General features: G+C 50.8%; 1 protein-coding gene across 5 annotated transcripts in view; it reads left to right on the top strand.

Moving 5' to 3' along the window:
• PLXNA2 (plexin A2) overlaps positions 1–19,392 on the top strand; it is a 211,432-nt gene that overhangs the window by 91,035 nt on the left and 101,005 nt on the right. For 3 of the 5 annotated variants that reach the window (XR_010412266.1, XM_045877130.3, XM_064594097.1), the window contains exon 4: positions 4,768–4,902. Coding sequence is in view for 2 of the 5 variants with exons in the window: in XM_045877130.3 (XP_045733086.1) it covers positions 4,768–4,902 (135 nt within the window). In the remaining 3 variants the exon portion in view is untranslated. Of the gene's footprint in view, positions 1–4,767; positions 4,903–12,537; positions 12,654–15,014; positions 19,163–19,392 lie in introns of all 5 variants that reach the window. The other 2 variants (XR_010412268.1, XR_010412267.1) reach the window with 2 other exon arrangements.

The following is a 19,392-nucleotide window of genomic DNA, read 5'->3' as shown; positions in this document are numbered from 1 at the left end:
ACTCGGACTTTCGGCCTTTCGGTCTGCTCTGTCTGTTCTGTTCCTGGCAGCGATGAACAGCTCCATTTGCCCGTTATTATCCTCTCCTAAGAGAGTCACAGAGCGCCTGAGAAATCAGGCTGTATGTGGGAATCCCAGCCCTGCTGCCCTTTAGCTGTGCGATCTTGGGAACGCCACCTAACTCTCCCAGGCCTCAAATTTCCTATCTGTAAAATGGGAATAATAAGAACATTTACGTCAGGGGTTCTTGTAAGGATAAGAGAGTTGATTTTTGTTAAGTACTTTCGACAGCGCTTGGCACATTGTAAGAGCAATAGCTGGGTAGCTGTTATTAATTCTTGAGGCAAATGGAACCCTTCGAAAATTCACCAGGTCCTTGCTACCGCCTTCAGGTAGGGCCACGCTGAGCCATGAAGCAAAAGAAGTTATCCTGTTTTCCAAACTCTCCTGAGAAGGTTGCAGGGTCCTGTGGCCACTCATCCTGCAGTCAGGGCTCTACGCAACAGGAATTCTCACTAGAACCAACCTGAATCTCCTTGCGTGACAGTGTGGGCACCTTCTGTCTTTTGCGGGTTTCAGTAAAGACCGTCACCCTCCACTGCAGCAAACTGGCCCTCTTATCCTACCTGGTGAGCTTTGTCCAAGCAAAATGGCCTCCATAGCTGCTGCATGCCCACTGAGGCCAGGCCCTCTCAGGAGAGGAGGAGCCCAACCAGAAAGACATGTTCAGGTGACTCGCGTGTCCCCGTGTGTGTCACCTCCCTCCTCTGCCCCAGCTCCTCCCCTGCCCTGTGCAGCTTGGGCTGCTGACACCCTTCTCTTGGACAGGTTCGTGATCTACTTCAGTCCATTGTTGTCCTTGTGGTCACTGAAACCTGGCCCTGGGGACACAAGCTTGAAAGCTGAAAACTGTGTCACAGCAGTTTGGTTATTCTGGGACAGCCCCGAATAGACTCGATTGGTCGGATTTAAAAATCCCACCTTTGCTCGAGACTCCCAGACTGTCGTCCCCACACCGCTACCATCTTGTGTCTGGCAAGGATAGAGACAACTTTGAACCTCAAAACTTTCTCTCTGAGGCAGAGCAGTCTGGGAACCCGTGTGCTTGCCCTGCGGCAGGACCCTTGTACCCGGCAGTGGTCACGGGGCACTGTTTCCATCTGCCATGCACTTTTCTCTGAGTCCCGGTTCCACCACTGGCCAGCCACGAGCCTGGAGTGGAAGAGCTTAGGTGAGGTGAGCTCCCAAGGCTTTACAGCTCTAGTACTTGCTATTGTGGTTCTCCTGTGGCCGGCACCGAGCAGATCACCTTGGCCTGTTATCCAGAAGGGAAAACTGAGGCTCAGGGGAGGGATCTGAACACAAACTGTACCATTAGGCAGAACTCAAGCCCAGGCATGGAGTCCGAACAGAAACCCAGGCCCCCTGCATCCCAGACCTACACTCTGCCCACTGCTGTGCATGCTCAGAGGGAGCACAAGGTGTCAGGGAGGGGAAAGATCTCTGCTACCTGCTGCCCACCTGGCCCCTCCTGCCGCCTGCCTGCCAGCCTCCCCCTGCCCGTGCCCTTTGAGCCCCTGGCCTCCTGCCCCATCCTCCATCTTCTCTGCCCTCCCGCAGGTGTCTCTGAGGGTTACACAAGCTGGAGGCAGATAGCATGGGATGAGGAAGTAAGTGGGGGGGCAATAGTGCTCTTCCCTCCAGGGATTTAGACTGAATGAAATAGGATCGCCTAGTTCAGGTTCAGTACCAAGAACAATTTCTGTTCTGGTTTGGTTTTAGCTTTGACATTTGAAAGGTAGGTAGGTTTGATTCTGGCTTCAATTGCTTTGTTAAAAGATTGGGGTTGCAGATGGGAAAAGAAAAAAAAAACCTGCATAGATCTCTGATTCAGGAAAAAGTTAATGGCTGGGATTGGTCCTAAGTGGGACACAACAGAGAGTGTGATGATAAGTTGACTTTGATTCAATTCCAGCTCCAAGCCGGCCGTGGGTACCATCTCACCCCGGGGACCACAGAGGGAAGGCCAGGCTGATGGAGTTCCTCCTTCTGACTTTGTGTCCAGGCCCTGCCAGGGAGGCAGGCAGATGCTCAGGCTCATGGGTAGGAGGCCGCCCCAGCTGATAGAATGTTAACTAGCCTCTCGGGGCAGGGAGATCTTGGTTCAGGCCTGAGGGAGGGTACTGGTTCCACAGCTCCTGGGCGGAGCCAGTACCTTGAGGAGACTTAAATCTCCTTGAAGAGAAGCAGCCATTATAAGGAGGGTGATGAGAAGCCCTCGACCAGTTCCCTTTCAAAGGAAGAAATAGAGCCTGAACTCCCCCATATAATGGAGACAGAAAACTGAGGTCAAGCCAGCCAGAAGCCAAGACTATCACATCTTCTCTTTACTTTCTGCAATAGCCCAAGAACTTTATTGACTAAAAACTACTATATTTCTGAAAGGATCCCAAGGAAATTTCAGATCTGTCCATCTAAGAGAGAATGCTACTTCAAATGTTAAGGGGAACCTTTTTAATTGTGGGGTTTTTTCCCAGGTAGAGACCCTTCCCTCTGCTTGAATCCATAACCATATTTGCGCTGGGGTAGAGGACAAGTAACCTCAGCCTCACGACATCATTGCTGACCCCAGAGTCTTCCTCCACTCTCTGAGAATGAAGTAAATGAACCCCCAAGCCCCTCCCCTGGATGCAATGGCTTTGAATGTAGGAAGCCACTAGCTAGGCAGAGAAAGGGCAAAGGGGAATTTACCGTGGCATCAGGCACCAAGTGTGGCCCTTGGGATGAATAAGTCATGGTCCTTGCCCTCAGGAGCTCCTGGTGTGGTGGAAGAAATGGGCAGAGGGAAAGGCATGGTTAGAAGTACAAGAGAAAAATGAAAGGGAATGTGAGTGGGGAGGGGGCAGCCTGAATCCTACAATCTTCCAGAGAAAATGCCTTTGAATCTCACTTTGATTTAGCACTAGAGTTCATGAGACTTTATCAGCGGGTTCATAGTTCATGTCCTTTCAACAAGTATTTCTTAAGCATCCCGTTTTATCCATCACCAGCCAGGTTCCTGAACCCATTCGAGTCCTCAGAGGGTTATTAGAGAAGTAGAAAACACATCCTTGTCTTCAGTGTTGACAGACTTACGCACATGTGAGGCAATTAGAGAACAATGTGAGTGGGTAGTCAATACATGGTAGCTAGTACATATACAATGAACAGATCAATTGACTATAATCCTAAGACAAAATGTCTGATAGAAAAAAAAAAGGCATCAGGGTGATGAGCAATTAGTGTGGTGGAGAGATTAGGGAAGGCTTCATGGAGGAAATAGGGCTTGAGCTAGAGGGGGTGTAGATGGGCAGAGGACAGAGAAAACAAGCCAGGGTGGGGATTATTGGTCACCCGACCAAGAAACGTGAAGGCAGGAGCATATTCAAACCCAGGACTCCCAGACACCAGTTTTTTGTATGACCTTAGGGACCGTCTTCCGCTGAGTCTACACAGAGCTTAGACTAGCCCTCTCGAATCCACAGACCAGCAGCCTCCACATCACCTGGGAATTTGTTAGAAGTGAGAATTCTCAAGCCTCATATTTGCTGAATCAGAAACTCAGGGGCGGGCTCAACAATGTGTTTTCCTAAGCCCCCAGAGGTGATTCTCAAGGCATGCAACCTTGAAAACCACTGGACTCCATCGCTGCTTCTAGACCCTGGCCACTCATCAGATTCACTTGGGGAGCTTTGAATCCCCAAGCAGATTCCCAGGCCACACCCACAGAGATTCTGATTAATGGATTCAGCCCTGGCATTTGTATCTTTTAAAACTCCCCAGACGAGGGCACCTGGGTGGCTCAGTTGGTTAAGCAACTGCCTTCGGCTCAGGTCATGATCCTGGAGTCCCGGGATCGAGTCCCGCATCGGGCTCCCTGCTCAGCAGGGAGCCTGCTTCTCCCTCTGATCCTCCCCCCTCTCATGTACTGTCTCTCATTCTCGGTCTCTCAAATAAATAAATAAATCTTTAAAAAAATAAATAAATAAATAAATAAAAAATAAATAAAACTCCCCAGACGATTCTGATGTGCAGCCAGGGCTGAGAAGCAGTGAACTTGATGGTGTCTGAGTCCTTTCTTTCTGACTTATTATCCAGAGCTGGGCTCTAAGAGTCTGATCCAGGATTCCTGGCTCCCCAAAATCCCAGGGTGAATTTGCACACATATAGGGGATCTGTTTGGGGGCAGAAAGGCCTTCCTGAGATTCTAAAATCTTGAATCTCTTGATGACCAGCTTTTTAATGGTTTATATGATTGTTTACCCATTCTTCCTCACCCGCCTGAGACAGAAACACTGTGAGCAGGTGTTGACTGTCCTACCCCAAACAGCAGTAAGTGTGCATAAGCACAGACACACACACACACACCCTCCACACAGTGCTGTAAATACATGTAGACACACGCAACAGTAACCACATTGGGATATTCAGAATTGCCTCTTAGGGCACATACGCACACACAAATGAACCTACCGTCGAAATGCCAGACCTGGCACACTCAGACCACTTGGGAAAGGATCGCTCTTGGTGGAAGCAAACAGCCCACTGTTTGAACTGAAAGGCACCTCTACCTTCCCTGAAGCCTAGTTTGGTTCCGAGGAGCAACTGCGGGTCGGGTGGGGGAAATTATCTTCGGGAAATACAACCACTTCAGGAAAGTGACCTGCTCTAGGCCGAAGCAGGGGACTGCTGAATACAGATGCTGAGGATGCCTTGTTTCTTTCTCAGATTCGAGCTGATGGTCCCCCCCATGGAGGGGTCCAGTACGAGATGGTCTCTGTGCTCAAAGATGGGAGCCCCATCCTCCGGGACATGGCCTTCTCCATTGATGAGCGCTACCTGTACATCATGTCTGAGAGACAGGTAAGTGCTGACACCCATCCCTTCTTTTCAAAGCCCAGGAGTAACTGATAACCTGTGACCTTTGTTCAGAAACTGTTCTTCTAACAAGAGAGACCTCTGGGTTTGTGGCTCAGGGGTCCAGGGAGAGGCAGAGTCCTTGGAGGCTTTTGCAGGGAGCCAGAGAGAAGAAACTGGGGCCAGCCACTTCCCGGAGGTTTCTCTCCAGGCCACAGCCCCTGTCTCAGTGTGTGATGAACAGCCCCGCAAGAACAGGCCAGACTGCATGGAGCAGCTTGGTGTGATTAGGAGGTAGATTTACAGCTCCCGGGCCCACAGAGTCTGCTGCTCAAGGGAGCCAGAGAAGTGTAAATAATCCAGGCCTCCTGGCTGGGCCTGATCCTGGGAGAGACAGACCCAAGATAGGGCCCCAGAAGGAGATAAAAATCTTGGTCTGAGTCATAGACTGATGCCAGTAGAAGCTGGCCAGCTCTGGGAAGCCAAAGTTGGCCTGAGAAATAGACTTCTACCCTCTGCGGGTAACCATTGAGCAGGTTCCCCACCTTCTCTGGTGGAGCATTATTCCCCCCCGGAGTGTATTTGCTCTGAATACATGTGAGCAAAGAGAAGGTAGATGCAGGAGAGCCATGGTGATGGGCAAGAGAAGCAGGGAAAACAGAGGATTCACAAATTAATGGGGATGCAAAAAGCAAAGCAAAGACCTTAAGAAAGGCTGGTTCTTTCCATTCGTTCAGTCAGTGAGTCTACTGTTGTTCAGCAGGAGCATGGTCTTGGCATTGACCAAAACCTAGGCTAGACTCTAGGCTAGACAAAGATGCTGGGCTAGAAGACCAGTGAGCATTCACGAGGTGCCTCCCAGCTCTGGAGTGTTTGTCATTCCCAAAATACTCTGCAAAGATTCCTGGTGTACTTGATGAACACCACCTTGCCCAGAGTTCTCGTTTCCTCATTTTTTTTGAATGTAAGAATTCTGAATCTGGGGATGAGAGAAGAATGGAGGGAGGAAGGGAGAGACAAATGGGCACGACAGCATTCAGAGAAGCAGTGATGCAGCTCTAAATCAAAAATTACTTCTTGAGAACAGATGACACAAATCATATGCAGATTGCATGCAAATTATATCCAGACCCCCTTGAACCCACCTGTCTTTTTACCTTCTTTCATATGGCCCCTGCAGTCGAGGCGTAAACAGGTGCAGATGGGAATTTGGTGGAGCTGGGGGAGGATTAGCCTAACCTACGGTGGGTAAGACAGTTGGAAATAAACACTGTTGTCTCGTTCTAATAAAACAGTCCGTGGGCCCTAACAAAGCCCATTACTGGGAATATATTTTTCGGGAACAGTGTGCTGGGAAAACTTTAAAATGAATGGGACTTAGCCACTACCCTCAGGTTGCTTACAGTCTAACGAGGGAGGGAGACAAGAAGCCAGTTACCTGTAACATCCCACTGAAGCCTATAAATATTCTGCCTTTTCTTCCTTTTCTTCTCTATTTATAGACATAAGGTTATTTCTTAAACAGAAACAGTAGATGCTCACCATGCAAATTCCAGCAATACACACAGAAAAGAAAATGGCAGTGAGTCCCCAGTCGGGTCTGCCCAAAATGTAACACCATGTTAACATACGGTGAACACCATTCTAGATGCTTCTGCAGGATAATAATCAGACAGAGGGATAGATGGATAGATGGCAGTCCAGATAGGTGGATAAAATGATGATCAGAGGGATCCAACAGACCCCCAATATATGTGATATTTTCAGAACACATTATGTATGGCTGAGGACCAGCCAGGTAACTCTGGGTAAAAACTCTTCCTTGGGTTCTCTGAGCCCGGTGTGTGGAAAAGCATTGACAGCAAATAGAAGTGATCAGTGAGGCCTTAATGGAACTGAGAATATGCCAAGGCTCAGATTTTGGCTGTTTCTCAAATGGGATGCTTTATGAAATTACATTCGAAATGTGGCCAGAGGAGAGGGGCCTGAGTCAGAGCTTGAGACTAGTGAGTGGCCTTCGGGGACTGGGATGACCTCCTGAGATCATAGCCGGTGTCACCTCTGAGAGCATCAGCCCTGGCTCTACCAAGTGTCCACATAGCTTATTTCTAAATCTCCTGGCCTTTGTCCTCACCTTCTGCCACCGCTGTGCCATTCTTGTTACAATCTGCACCAAACAGAGGGCTTCGGTAGTAGCCAGTCCCACTGAGCAGATATGGGAAGAATTTGGGGTTAATGCCATGGGGCCTGTCTCCAGTCAGGTGAGATATCAGTCCAGAGAGCTCCCCATGCCAGGTGGAGCTGTGATCAGTGGGCAGAGTCTAAGGGGGATTTGTGGCAGAGCTCTGAGACCTGTCAGCCCGAGAGCTGTAAATCGTGTAGAAATAGGTAGCTAGGTGATTTCACCTGGGGCTGGGCCCAGGGATGAGGGCCAAGAACAGCTCAGGGGGCCCATCTGTCTGAGGCCGAGCAACTCTGAGTACAGAATATTCACAGACAGCTCGGACATCTTTCAAGAAACAGTTTAGTGGGTGGTGATGCAGATGGAGTTGGATGGCTTGGGTTCTAGTCCAGCTGTTGCTAGATCTGGAAGCATGACCCTCTCCCAGGTCATGAAATAGTTGCTTCAGATAATAGGATTGTCTCTGAAGTCCGAAGCTCTGCTTTGGATCTCGTCTCAACATTTCATAGCCACATGGCGTTAAACCAGTCACTTGGCCTCACTGTGCCTCACTCGGGTCAACGTGAGACTCCATTCAGCAGAGAGGAGGTTCTTTCCCACGGCCTCACACGCCACACAAACCCTTGATCATTGAGCCTCTGTGTGGCCCCTTCCAGCTCTCAGGCCTTTATGATGCCGGCTCAGGAGGGTGGTGACCATGAGTGATGATTAAGGGGAAGTAAAGTGGCTGTGGGGCACATCCAGTAGGCCTCAGGCTGAGCCCGGGGGTCTGTGTTCTAGTCCAGGCCCACCTCTAATGAGCTGGATGGCTTACACTCTTAAGTTCTCAGAGATTCAGGTTCCTCCCTTTTAGAGATAACGGTTAACAAATCTAACGCTAGACTCCTTTCCATATTAAAGAGGCTTGTTTAAGGTGTTGGTATTGAGACTCTTCTCCATGTCCAGAAGACAACACTAAAACTACAGTAGACAGGCCTGAGGTTAGACCAAATGAAGAACTTTTGGAACAAGAGTTGTATGAGGCCATGGGTGCCCATGTGAACTTCTTCCCTGAACGGTGACCAATGCAGAAAGAGGGAAAATGCTGGCTGGTTAAGGATAAGTGTATTCCTGTTTTGAGGCAGTGATTTAAGACTTTGGAGGTTCCTGAAAGACCTGAGACCTTATAAGACATCGTGGGAATGGGGCTTCCCCTCACTTTCTTTTTTTTTTAAAGATTTTATTTATTTATTTGAGAGAGAGAGAATGAGAGAGAGCACATGAGAGGGGGGAGGGTCAGAGGGAGAAGCAGACTCCCTGCTGAGCAGGGAGCCCCATGCGGGACTCGATCCCGGGAGTCCAGGATCATGACCTGAGCCAAAGGCAGTCGCCTAACCAACGGAACCACCCAGGCGCCCTCCCCTCATTTTCTAATAAATCTCTGCGCAGCCTACTGTCATCCCAGCCCTCACCTCATCCCCACCTCTTGTCTCTCTGTCCCTCTGATGCTTCCCCAAAACATGGCACCTATTGTATCTTTGGCACCATGGGAGTGTAGATCCAAGTCTCCGGCCTCAAGTTCTGCCTGGAGAGGCTTGCATCTCCTTACAGAGCTCCAGCGATCCCGTATAGCTCATTCATTCTCGCTCCCTCTCCCTCTCTCAGTTAATTACACATAATTAAGAAATAGGACTAGTGAGAAGTGTTGGGTCGCTAGTGCAACTGCCTAACAAGCCAATGTTAATGGACTGTTAATAGATCCAGGGCTGGCCAGTCCCAGGGGAACATTTGGAAACTGATTTCCCAATCCTGCTAATTGCCCAGGTGCCCCACGGACAGGATGCCTGGTTCTTCCCTAGAAAGTCCGCCCCGGCTTCCTCAACAGCAGATCGACAGATGCTGTGGGTGTGAATACAAGTTCTCCCGTATCCTCAGTGTCTAATGGAAGTCAGTCAGCAAGTCCAGGGAAAGTCAGGCGACGAGCCAAGTGCAAAACGGAGCGAGAAGATGAAAAGAAACTTGATAGCCCCAGTTTCCACCCAACTTGTCAGGTTGGCCACTCCCAGATAAAGAATATAGCTCTGTCCTCAACGTGGATGGGAAAGAGTATGGGGATGGAAGCAATTATTCTATTTTATACTTTAATTAGTTTGAATTAGCAGAGGGAATAGAGGCATAAAATGATCCAGCGAAGGGTGAAATGGAAAAAGGGAGTCACAGTGGAGAATGGCTCCGTGCAGGCTGGAAAGGGCCTTGGGAATAGCAGAAAGGCTGGTTATGGGGGCGTGCACGCGTGTGCGCGTGTATGTGTGTGTGTGTATGTTGGGGTGGGTGGAGGCATGGGCTGCAGCTCTCTATTTCAGAGCCTGGGAAGGCAATATAGTGTAGTGGTTAAGAACTGGAGCCTGAGAATCAGACTGATCTCCATTTAACCCATAGCCACTTGCTAGACATTTAGCTTTGAGATCTCTCACCACTAAACCTCAGTTTCTTCATCTGTATAATGGGCCGAGTAATGGTAACCGTTGTGTCTGACACACAGTGCCTTCAATGTGCGGTATGATTATTATCATCATTGCTGTTATCAGTCATATTATTAGAAGTTCTCTGGAATCCCAGAGAAGGCTAGAAGCCTCTCCACTTAAACTATGGCTGGGACAGAGTTCCCAAGTCAAACACCTCCAACCTTCTATTTCTGCTGCTCCCTCCTAAGGGACGGCTCAGAAGCCTGTGGCCTGGCCCAATGACAGCATTAGGCTAAGTCGCTCATAATCTGCTATTTATTTTAAAAATCCAGGAATGTGCCCAGCAGACTAAACAGTCCCACTCCCCTTGATATAGGCAGAGGCAGCCCTGGGTCCAGATGTGAGGCCCAGGAGGCCAGTATTGCAGGCCTCTGCAGAGAGAAGGAAGGGGCACCCTGAGCATTGGTCAGACCCCAAGCCCTCAGGGTCCTGTCTGGATGCATGTGTGGACACATGGCCAGAAAGGGGCTACCCATGGGGCTTTTCATTTTTGGTCTCTATGGGTAAGGTAACCAGGTCTCAAAAGATGGGGCTGCCGTTCTCCAAGTAGTGGGCAGTCAGACCCCAGTTCCAAATGACCTTGTGTTTGTCTGTAGCTGGCTCACCATTCTGGTCACTTATTGCTACATAAAAAACCACTTCAGAGTTCTGGGATATAAAACAAACTTTTTATTACGTTCACAAACTATGGAAGTCAGGGACACAGACGTGGTACATTGAAGAGGGCTTGTCTCTTCTCTACTACACAAATGACTTGTGGTGTTTAGAATTCTAGGGACTAGAATCATCTGGAAGCTTCTCCTGTCTGGGAACCAAAAGGCTGGGCTCAGCTGCGACTGTTGACCAGAGTGCCTCAGACAAGGCCTCTCCATGGGGCATGAGCTTTCCTCACAGCATGGTGGCCCCGAGAGTCAGACTTCTTGAGCATGGCAGATCATGGCAGCTCAGGACTCAGAGAGTGAGCCTTCCCACAAATAAGATAGAATTATTGCCTTTTTTATGACACAGCCTTAGAAGCCACATCGCTGTCTCTCCTCCCTGCCCCTTCACCTCTCCACAGCCAGTCACCTTAGGTGATTCTGATTCGGTGGCCCATGAGCACACTTCGAGAGACAAGGCTCAGGGAAGATACATACGTGGTTTCCGGACCCCTAGGGTCAGAGCTGCTAAGAACTTAGGGATCACCCATCCTGTCCCCACATGAGAACAGGGAGGCCCAGCAGGCATCTGAACAGGTTAGCTGCCCCTTCAGTGTCAGGCCATGCACAACACCCCAGTCCAGAGTCATCAGAACTGGCTTGATTTCCCAAAACTCACAGGGAAGTGCCAGGAGCTCTAAAGCCTACTGTTGATTTGCTAAAGGTTGCGTTAGGTCCTAAACGAAGCCCACATTAAATGTGGGCTCGGAAAGTGCTTCGTGCAAGCCTTTGAGGGAATCCATCAGGAGCAGGATCACACTGCCAGGAAACTGCCCGGACAGTGGCACACACAATTTCAAAGGGTTCTCCCGGGCAGTGTCTCTGCAGCAATATTACATAAGCCCCCTCGGAAGGCAGGCCTCCGGGGTGCCCCACCTTGGCTCTGCAGGGCCGTGGTGACTTCTCCCGTGGATATATACAGGAAACTGACTTTTTAACTACCCCCGCCTTAGTAATTCAAGAGAGTTGGAGCAAGAAAAACTTTGGCCTGGAGTTAACAGAAACAAAAATCATTTGGGAAGACTGTGAAGCCATCCTTCTCTGAGGGGCTCATGGGCAGGAGAGAACCCTTCCCTGGCCCTCAGTTGAAGGGGCCTTGGTTGAAGGGGTGTGCTGGGTGGGGCGGACGGGCCACGCCCCTCCAGAGTGCCATCCGGAGTGTCCATTCGGCTAAGCAGAGAACTAATTTGGATTTCCTTGGTTTGGGGGAGGGCCTACCTACTGCAAACCTGGACCTAGCACCAAATATAAGCATTTTCAAAGGGCCTATTGTGACTCGGAAGTAGTCCGAGTGGCCTCGGACTAGTCCAAGTGGCCGGAGCCACTGAGCTGCCAGACCCCTAAGGCATCTAAAGGTTTGAGGAAGGGAAGGAAAGAATGTGGGGAGCCACACTTCCAGATGTTCCCTACTCATTTATTTTGACAACTCAGACTATTATTTTGATTGTGCACATTTGTTTAGTCCAGGCGATAAGGCTTCCCAGGGCGCAGGCAGAGCGTGCCAAGGTGTATTTTTACAAGGCACTCGGGGTCTCAGTAACGGGAGCCCTCCCTCTGCCGGGGGGGCGGGGGGGCGGGAGACCTGGGCTGAGCTGTGGAGGGAGGAGAGGATGTGAGCAGGCTTGGACTGTAGCAGAGTCTGAGGGGCTTTGGGGAGAATTACAGAGTTTGCGGATTAGGAAAGTGAGGATAAGAGAATTTCGGCTGCACTTTTGTTTTCAAATGTGTCACTTGCAATCCAAGCCTTTGATGCACATGTGTTTCTGGTTAAAGACCGGGGACCCCAGTGTGGCCCAGGAGCTAAGCTGCTCCTTTCAGTGCCTTTCCCAAAGGAAGGGCAGAATCCTGCCTCTTGAGGGAGGGGGCCCGGGGAAAGGTGACCACCGCAAGCCTGGGTTTTGATTTTCCTTCTCTCTCCCCCTCCCCGCCCCCCATTTCAAATGTCAAGGAACAAAGAGGCTGACACAGAGCTGATACCCTGGCTATTAATATTCTCATTGGAACATTTTTCTAATAAATATTTTCACATGAGAGAAAGGAAATGCAAACCCACCCTATTAATCAGACGCTTGGCTTGTTGTATTTAAGAGAGAAAACTCCAGCCTCTTATTTTAAAATCCTTTGGTTTGGAAAGAAATGATTGAACACAATGCCCAGGCTGGGAGAACTAGTGCCGAAAAAACTCATTTCTCTAAATGGGCAGGGGGGCTGGAGACTTTCTCTAATCCTTGGCAAGGGATTTGATTTCTCTTTCTAGGCAGGTAGTGCTGAACACTGACATTCTGCCTGCCCAGGATGATGTTCCTGTGACTGAGAGATGGGAAATCATAGTGTCTCGATGCCAGCAGGAAACCCACTCCCTTGTTCTTAAAGGTGAGGAGACTGATGCCCAGAGACGGGAGTCCCTTGCTGATGTCTTCCCCTGAATGACCAGGAGAAGCAGAATTAATCCTAATTAACCTGGTCCAGCCCAGCATTCTTTTCCCAACTTGACAACAGCTTCCCTCGGCACAGGCAAGAAAGAAAACTGGTTGTCTTTAAAGACTTTCAATTAAAAAAAAAAATTAAAAAACAACCTGGGCCCAAGAGAGTCACTGAAGATGTTCCCGAGGGTCAAATTAAAATAGGGAAAGATTTGCATACCATTTGCATACATAGACTCATTCACTCAACAGACCGTTAAGTGTCTACCATGTATAATGCATAGAGCTGTCCGCTGACAAGTCATTTGCATATGCAGATATAGATAGGGCAGTCTTTCTAAGTAATATTCCAGCAAACTGTTATAAACAGGGCTGTCTGAAGATAGGTACCTTCTTGATTTCTTTCTGCTCTTTTCAGTGCAATGGTAGCACTGTTAAGTATGCTTTTGTGTTCAATAAATAAAATAGAATCCCTGCCCTCAGGGAGGTCTCATTCTGGTGGGGAAGAATGACGTGTAGATGAATTACAATATAAAGTGAGCCGTGCTGTAGCAGAGACACACAGTGTGCTTACTAGCCAGGGAGAGAGAGGCCTGTCCGTGTCTTTCTCTTCTTGGGGTCACTCCGACAGAGGACTCATTCTCTCTTTGACACAGCAGTTCAGAGCTGGTTAGACCTCAGGGATTATCGAGTCAAGAGCGGCCTTTTCTTTGAGGACAGGAGACCAGAGGGGGAAGTGACTCTTGAGAAGGGAAGGTCTACCAAACCAGAACGGGAGGAAGCAGATGGTGATGATGGGCAATTTCCTGACCCCATGAAGAGTATGGGCTCTAGACTCTGCCTGCCTGTTGAGGTTTGAGTCCTGGCTCCAGTACTTATTGCCGTGTGACCTGGGGCAAGCTGCTTTACCTCTGCGTGCTTCAGTTTCCTCATCTGTAAAATGGGCATAATTATGGCATCTGCTTGAGGATTAAATTAAATCAATTAATACATAAAAAGCACTCTGAAAAGTATCTGGCTTATATTACCTGCTTAATAAATGGTGGTAGCCGTAATTATATTTTTATGATTGTGTCCCATGCATAATCACCAGGCCCAGCCCTGCAGATCATGCTCTGCGTATAGCCACACCTAAAAAAGAAAACTAACCACCCTGCCTTGCCTCTCACCTCTACTTTATTTGTGTTGAAATCTAACTAACATTCAGGTTGTTTTTCTTATTTTAGTTTACAAACATGACCTCAGCTAATCCAACAATCCCATGGGAGAAGCAGTATTGTCCTCGCCTCTTTTAGAGATAGGAAAACTGAAATTCAAGTCTGGCTAAGTCATTTGCCCAGAGCCACCAAGCTGGCTAACCACAGAGCTAGGACTCCACCCCACCCTTCTGAAGCCAAATCCACACCTCCCGCTTCTTGAGACGGCGCCCCCTGGCTGCCGCGTGTGGGCACAAGGCACCTCCCCTCCTGCTCCCACTCCACCGGGTCCCAAATTAAGGAAAAGGTTTAGCAGCGGCTTTAAAGGCTTCAGGGGACCAGCACGGACTCACAAGTCCTCGTTTGACACCCCCAAGGAGACTGGGGCAGTGCGCTGTTTTGTTTTCAAAACCAACAAAGGAAAGCGAGCGCAGCCCGGGGGCCTTACATGGACCATCCCGGGAAATGGCTCTGGTGCGCAGAGTGGATGGAGAGAGAGTGCCCTGCCTGAGGAGGGTACAGCTGCAGTTTGGCCTGTGCAGCAGGCCACAGGCTTCACAAACATTATCTGGACTCTTTACAACAAGCCTTATCACCCCCACTTGACACACAAGGAAGGCTCCGCAAAGTTAAGGGAACTGAGCAAGGCCCTTCATACCACTCCTAGGAGGCAGGGCTGGGATGGAGGTGCAGGTCGGTGTGGTTGCAAAGCTCCTGCCCTGCTTGCCTTCACCCCACCACCAGGGAGGCCCAGTGGGTGACACCATGACTCCCTTGCACTCTCTCTACCCGCATCCACAGCCGGCCCTCTTTGCAAGGAGAGCAGGCCTAGAACACATCAGGCCCCAATTCAGCCTCTCCCGTGCAGCTCCAATGTGAACCGGGCGAACGGGTATCCATGCCTTCACTGCCCTAAGCGGGGGTTCTTGGGCTCTTGGGTTCTGTGCTTGTCGTCTTGAGATTCATCCGGCCCCGCGGTGACGCCCCAGAACTCTGCAGCCTGCTTTTTAGCTCCTGCCCGGAGCTCACTTTCATGCTCCCCGTGTTGGGTTTCTGTAATTGAATGTGTTTTGTTTAGACCATAACATTTAGTGCCACTTTGGATTTCCAATTAGGCTTCAATCAAACGCCGCGAGTCTGATTCGTTTTGTTGTTTTGATCAACACAAAAGATGGCAACACCAGAGGAGCCGTCGTGAGGAGTTATTTCCATCCACTGATGAGCAGGACAGTTGCTGTGATGTGAAGATACAGCGTCGGAGGTGCCAAGAGATGCACCAAGCATCAGCGAAGGGGGAGGGCGGGGAGGGGAAGTCAGCGAACCTTTCCGAGGAGCACGATCTGACGTTCTGAGGTGCACAGCCCATTCTCCACGTTCCACCCCAGGAGAGGGCGGGAGGTGGGTGCTGCCTGTTAGGCCCACTCGATGAGGCTCCTTCCTCTGTGGCCCTGGGTTCTGGGTGCCCGTGTAGGATGGGGGAGGAGCTGGGCCCCACTCCCGCTGGCTGCTCGTACCCAGGGCTCAGGCCCTTTACACAGGAGAGGTCCCATGAACACAGGGTTCCCGTGAGATGGGAAGCTGACCACGGGTCGCTTTCTCCACACACTGGCCTCTGCGCTCCTCAGCCAGAGGTGACCAGCTGTGCTGGCCTACCGAAACACAGGGGGCTCTTCCTCTGGCCAGCCACCCACACATGGCTGCCCGTCAGACAACGGGTCTCTCGGGAGCTGGTCCTAGGGACGTTTAGAACCCAACTGGGAGCTGCCAGGGAGGTGTGTGGGAAGGGTGGTGGAGGGATGGCAGGGGGTGACAGGAGAGTGACAGGGGAGTGGTAAGTTAGGGTTCTTAATCCCTGGAGTTTCCCCCGTATGTCTGAGTACAGGCCAACTGGAGCCTCAGTTTCCCTACCGAGAAAATGTCTTTGAATGTCTCCTGCGGCCGTGACATTTAGCGCCTCCTTTCTGGCCATGAGCCTGTGCAGGACAGAGGCTGACCTGGGTCTGGGAGTGTGTGTGCTTATGAGAACAGCGTACGTGACATGCGTCAGATGAGAGCAGGCATTCCTGTGTGTTCCAGGAGTGCGGAAGGGTATCCACACTACACGGCTCTTTCAGACCACGGGTCAGGGCTGTGCTCACTGGGGGGAGAGCAGGGCTGTGCTCCTTCTCCTCAGGCTTGCTTGGCTTTTGGAGTCCCACTTGGCTGCACTTTCCAAGCTGGCCCTTTTATCTTTCCGTAGCCTGCCCAGCTCTGGGACCCCACATCAGGCACCATCCCCAGTTCATAGTGTGTGTGCCCCACAGTTAAATTCCCTTTGCCACTCTGCACAGAGCAACCCTCCTCACTCCCCCTCCTGGTTATTCCCACCCCCCTCTTCTGCAGACAGGTTGGGGTTTGAAATTTGCACCAGGTGGAGGGAGAACTGGCTGTGTCATCAGCTGTTGGGGGCTTAGCAAACGGTCTGGGTTCAGCCTCTGTCCCTCAAGTAATGTTTAATGAGAAGAGGGAAATGGGCAGAGATGAGAGTCAGGCCAGAGGAAGATTGGAAAGAGAAAAATGAACAGAGCTGAGAACAATGTCTTAGTTAACCACTCAGCTTCCAAGTAATTTATCAACCAACCTTTGAGGACCTATTGTGAGCATAGAGCCCGTTCTGACAAAATCACACATACGCCAGGGAAACAGTATTGTGATACAGTGTGCAGAGCGCTGGGAATGCAGGAGAGGGTGCTACCCAACAGTCTGTGAGTCAAGGAAGGCTTCCTGGAGGAGGTGTTGCTCTAGGTGACTCATGAAAGGGGAGGAGCTCACCAAGTGGATCAGAAGGCAAAGGAGTATTTCTCAAGTGAAGGAAAGCACAGAGGCATGAAAGAGTTCAGCATATTCAGGGAATAGTCCCCCAGATTTGATATTGTTGGAGTTGAAGGCAAGGGTTAAGAGGTATCAGTCCTCGAAGACCATCTATAGCTCACAGGAAGCGAGAGGACTTCAGGTAGACTTAATCCACCTGCCCTCATCTCCACCCAAGAGAAGGTGCTTCAGGCTCCCTCAGCCCCTGCTACTGCCTCACAAAACTTGGGAGAAAACGATCGTGCCCCAAGCTCCCAGTGTTTCCTCTTTGCTGACAGCAGCTGCCCCCTTCCCCCCCCCCCCCCCCCGCACCCTGCGCGCCAGGGATCTGAGAGGCACCTTCAAGAGAAAGGATGGCAGGGCGGGTCACAGCCCACCACCAAAGCCCTTTGTGATCATGCCAATCCACACTGCCACTCAGGACGGCCGCTTCTCTATACGGGGAGGAAAACCTCTGATCATCTCAGGTTCAGGGAAAGACAAAGAGAGAGACCGCGCTGCTTCATTCATTCATTAGGTCTTTCCAACAACATGTCTTGGTAGCAGAGACCTTTCCTCTCTGGGCCCCTTCTGTCTCCCTAAGAGATACTGCAGTGTTTGGCCCTTACTAGGGGCTTAATAAACACTTGTTGAAAGTTAGGAAGAGAGGGCGGGGAAGACAGGAGACAAGAAAAGAGAGAGCGCATGGAAAGGAGACACTGTAGGATAGTGTAAGGAGCTCATCTTTGGGGGCAGATCGGCCTGTGTTCAAATCTTGGCTCTACCATTCTTCAGCAGAGCCTGGCTTGTCCTCTCTAAGCCTTAGTTTTCTCTTCTGTAAAGTGGGGAAAACCATAATACCTGCCTTCTAAGATCGCTGAGCTGAAATGACGGAGCCCTGCAAAGTGGCTGGGACAGAGCAGGAGCCAAACCCTGGAAATAGCTCCTTCTCTCGGGTTCACTCCCGAGCTCCCTGGTTCACTGCCACTGAGCCCCCCATAACTAACATGTTGCTCATTTTTCATCCTTAAGTCATCTGCCAGTTGCATCTATTTCTAGCCTCTGTCTTATGGGACAAGAATAAGGCAGGGAAACAGATAACTGCAGAGCCTCATTTGCCAATTGTCAGCTCCTGTCATCCGCCCAGCTCTCTGCTGGCTTCTCCCTGGGTGCCTGGAAAAATCACCGTGACCTTTTATTTACTGGTTGATGTAGTCAGCCCAGGTCTCTCTGCCTCCCCGCCCCCCACCTCCAGCCCACCCTCCACACTCCCACCCCTCCACCAGCCCAGTGCAGGCTTCTTGCCTCCCGTGCCCCTCATCCCACCGCGGGGTGGGCACGCTCTGCCGGTCCCCTGGAGTCTCCCTGTCTTCATGATCAGATTCTTAAAAACCTGCGGGCACAGACAAGAGGAAGAAGGAGAATCTTCCCGGTGCTGGCACTAGGGAGGATTTTTGCCTTTGATCCTCTTCTGTAGGGCCTCCTCTTCGGTCCCATTTCACCAAGGAGCCAAAAGGAGGTCGGTTTAGGTGAGCCAGTGACCCACCCCAGGCAAGACTCAGTGAGTCGCAGCATTGCCTGGAAGAGTGGACGTTTCTCCCAGGCCCCAACCCAGATTTTACCCTGTGAGCTTTACCGTGCATCTCCTCTTCCATCCCCTTCCCCCAAACCCCGCCCCTCCTTGCACCTCTTCTGGCTCCCAGCCTGCTCTAGCCAGAGGCTCTTTCTGCTTTTCTTCCTCTTCCTCCCTTGGCCCAGCCGTGCTGTCACCTGTGATCCCCTGAGCCAATTGGGCTGAGGTGTGCAGCCTCGGGGATATGGGGGTGGCCGTTGAGGGTGGTGACAAGGAGACCAACGTGGCTAACAAGTGGGTGCTGACAAAAAGACATTCCACAGAGGCCCCGGGAGGCCAGGAATGAGCCAGGCAGACCCAAAGTGCCCATGCTTTGCTTAGCTGCAGGAGTTAACTATGCATACAGTGGGGGGGGGGGGGGGGGGGGCAGTGCACACGCACGTGTCTGTATATCAAAAACACCCAAATTGGCTTCCCAAAAAAGTTACCCTAGGTAGAGTATGGCTTTCTTGCTCCATTGCCCTCAGGCCATCTGCCTTGGACGTCCCAGAGGCTTCCTGGCCCATCTCGGGGCCTGGCCGGCCGCACAGCTCCCTCAAATTTCAGGGAAAGGAATTTTAAAAGCCTCTTGTGCAAGTCAGCTCCCTGCTTTCCAAGCTCTCTTCTTGGCCCCCGCTGTCAGCACCAATTTTCTGCAGGGAGTGATTTAACCTTCATTTATTCATTAATTCTTTTTTCCCCTTAACTTCATTAGGTAAGATTTATAAAGGTGCTGAATTGGAAAGGTCACCTGTCCCTGGGCCCAGGACACAGTGTGCCTGCATCCCTTGTCATGAGCTTCCTTCCAGGAGCACTCTGGAGGTAGGGAGGGGAGGGGAGTAGCAGAGGAGGAAGTCAGCAGGGCTTGTGGCTTCCCAGGAAGGCAGGGCAGGCAAGGGGATTCCAGGCCCTCTGAACACATTCTGTGTTACCTGCTTGCTGGTGGGGGGCCGAGCGGCAGGGGCGGAAGGGCAGGCTCCGTTCAGCACCTCTGGAATCCTGGCCCCACCTCTTACTAAACTGACCTTTGCCAAATTACCGAATGTAAGCCC

The sequence above is a fragment of the Mirounga angustirostris genome, unplaced genomic scaffold, assembly GCF_029215605.1.
Source record: "Mirounga angustirostris isolate CCGP_5_RB_7025 unplaced genomic scaffold, mMirAng1.0.hap1 SCAF_6, whole genome shotgun sequence".
NCBI lineage: Eukaryota > Metazoa > Chordata > Mammalia > Carnivora > Phocidae > Mirounga > Mirounga angustirostris.
This window is presented reverse-complemented; position numbering and strand designations above follow the sequence as displayed.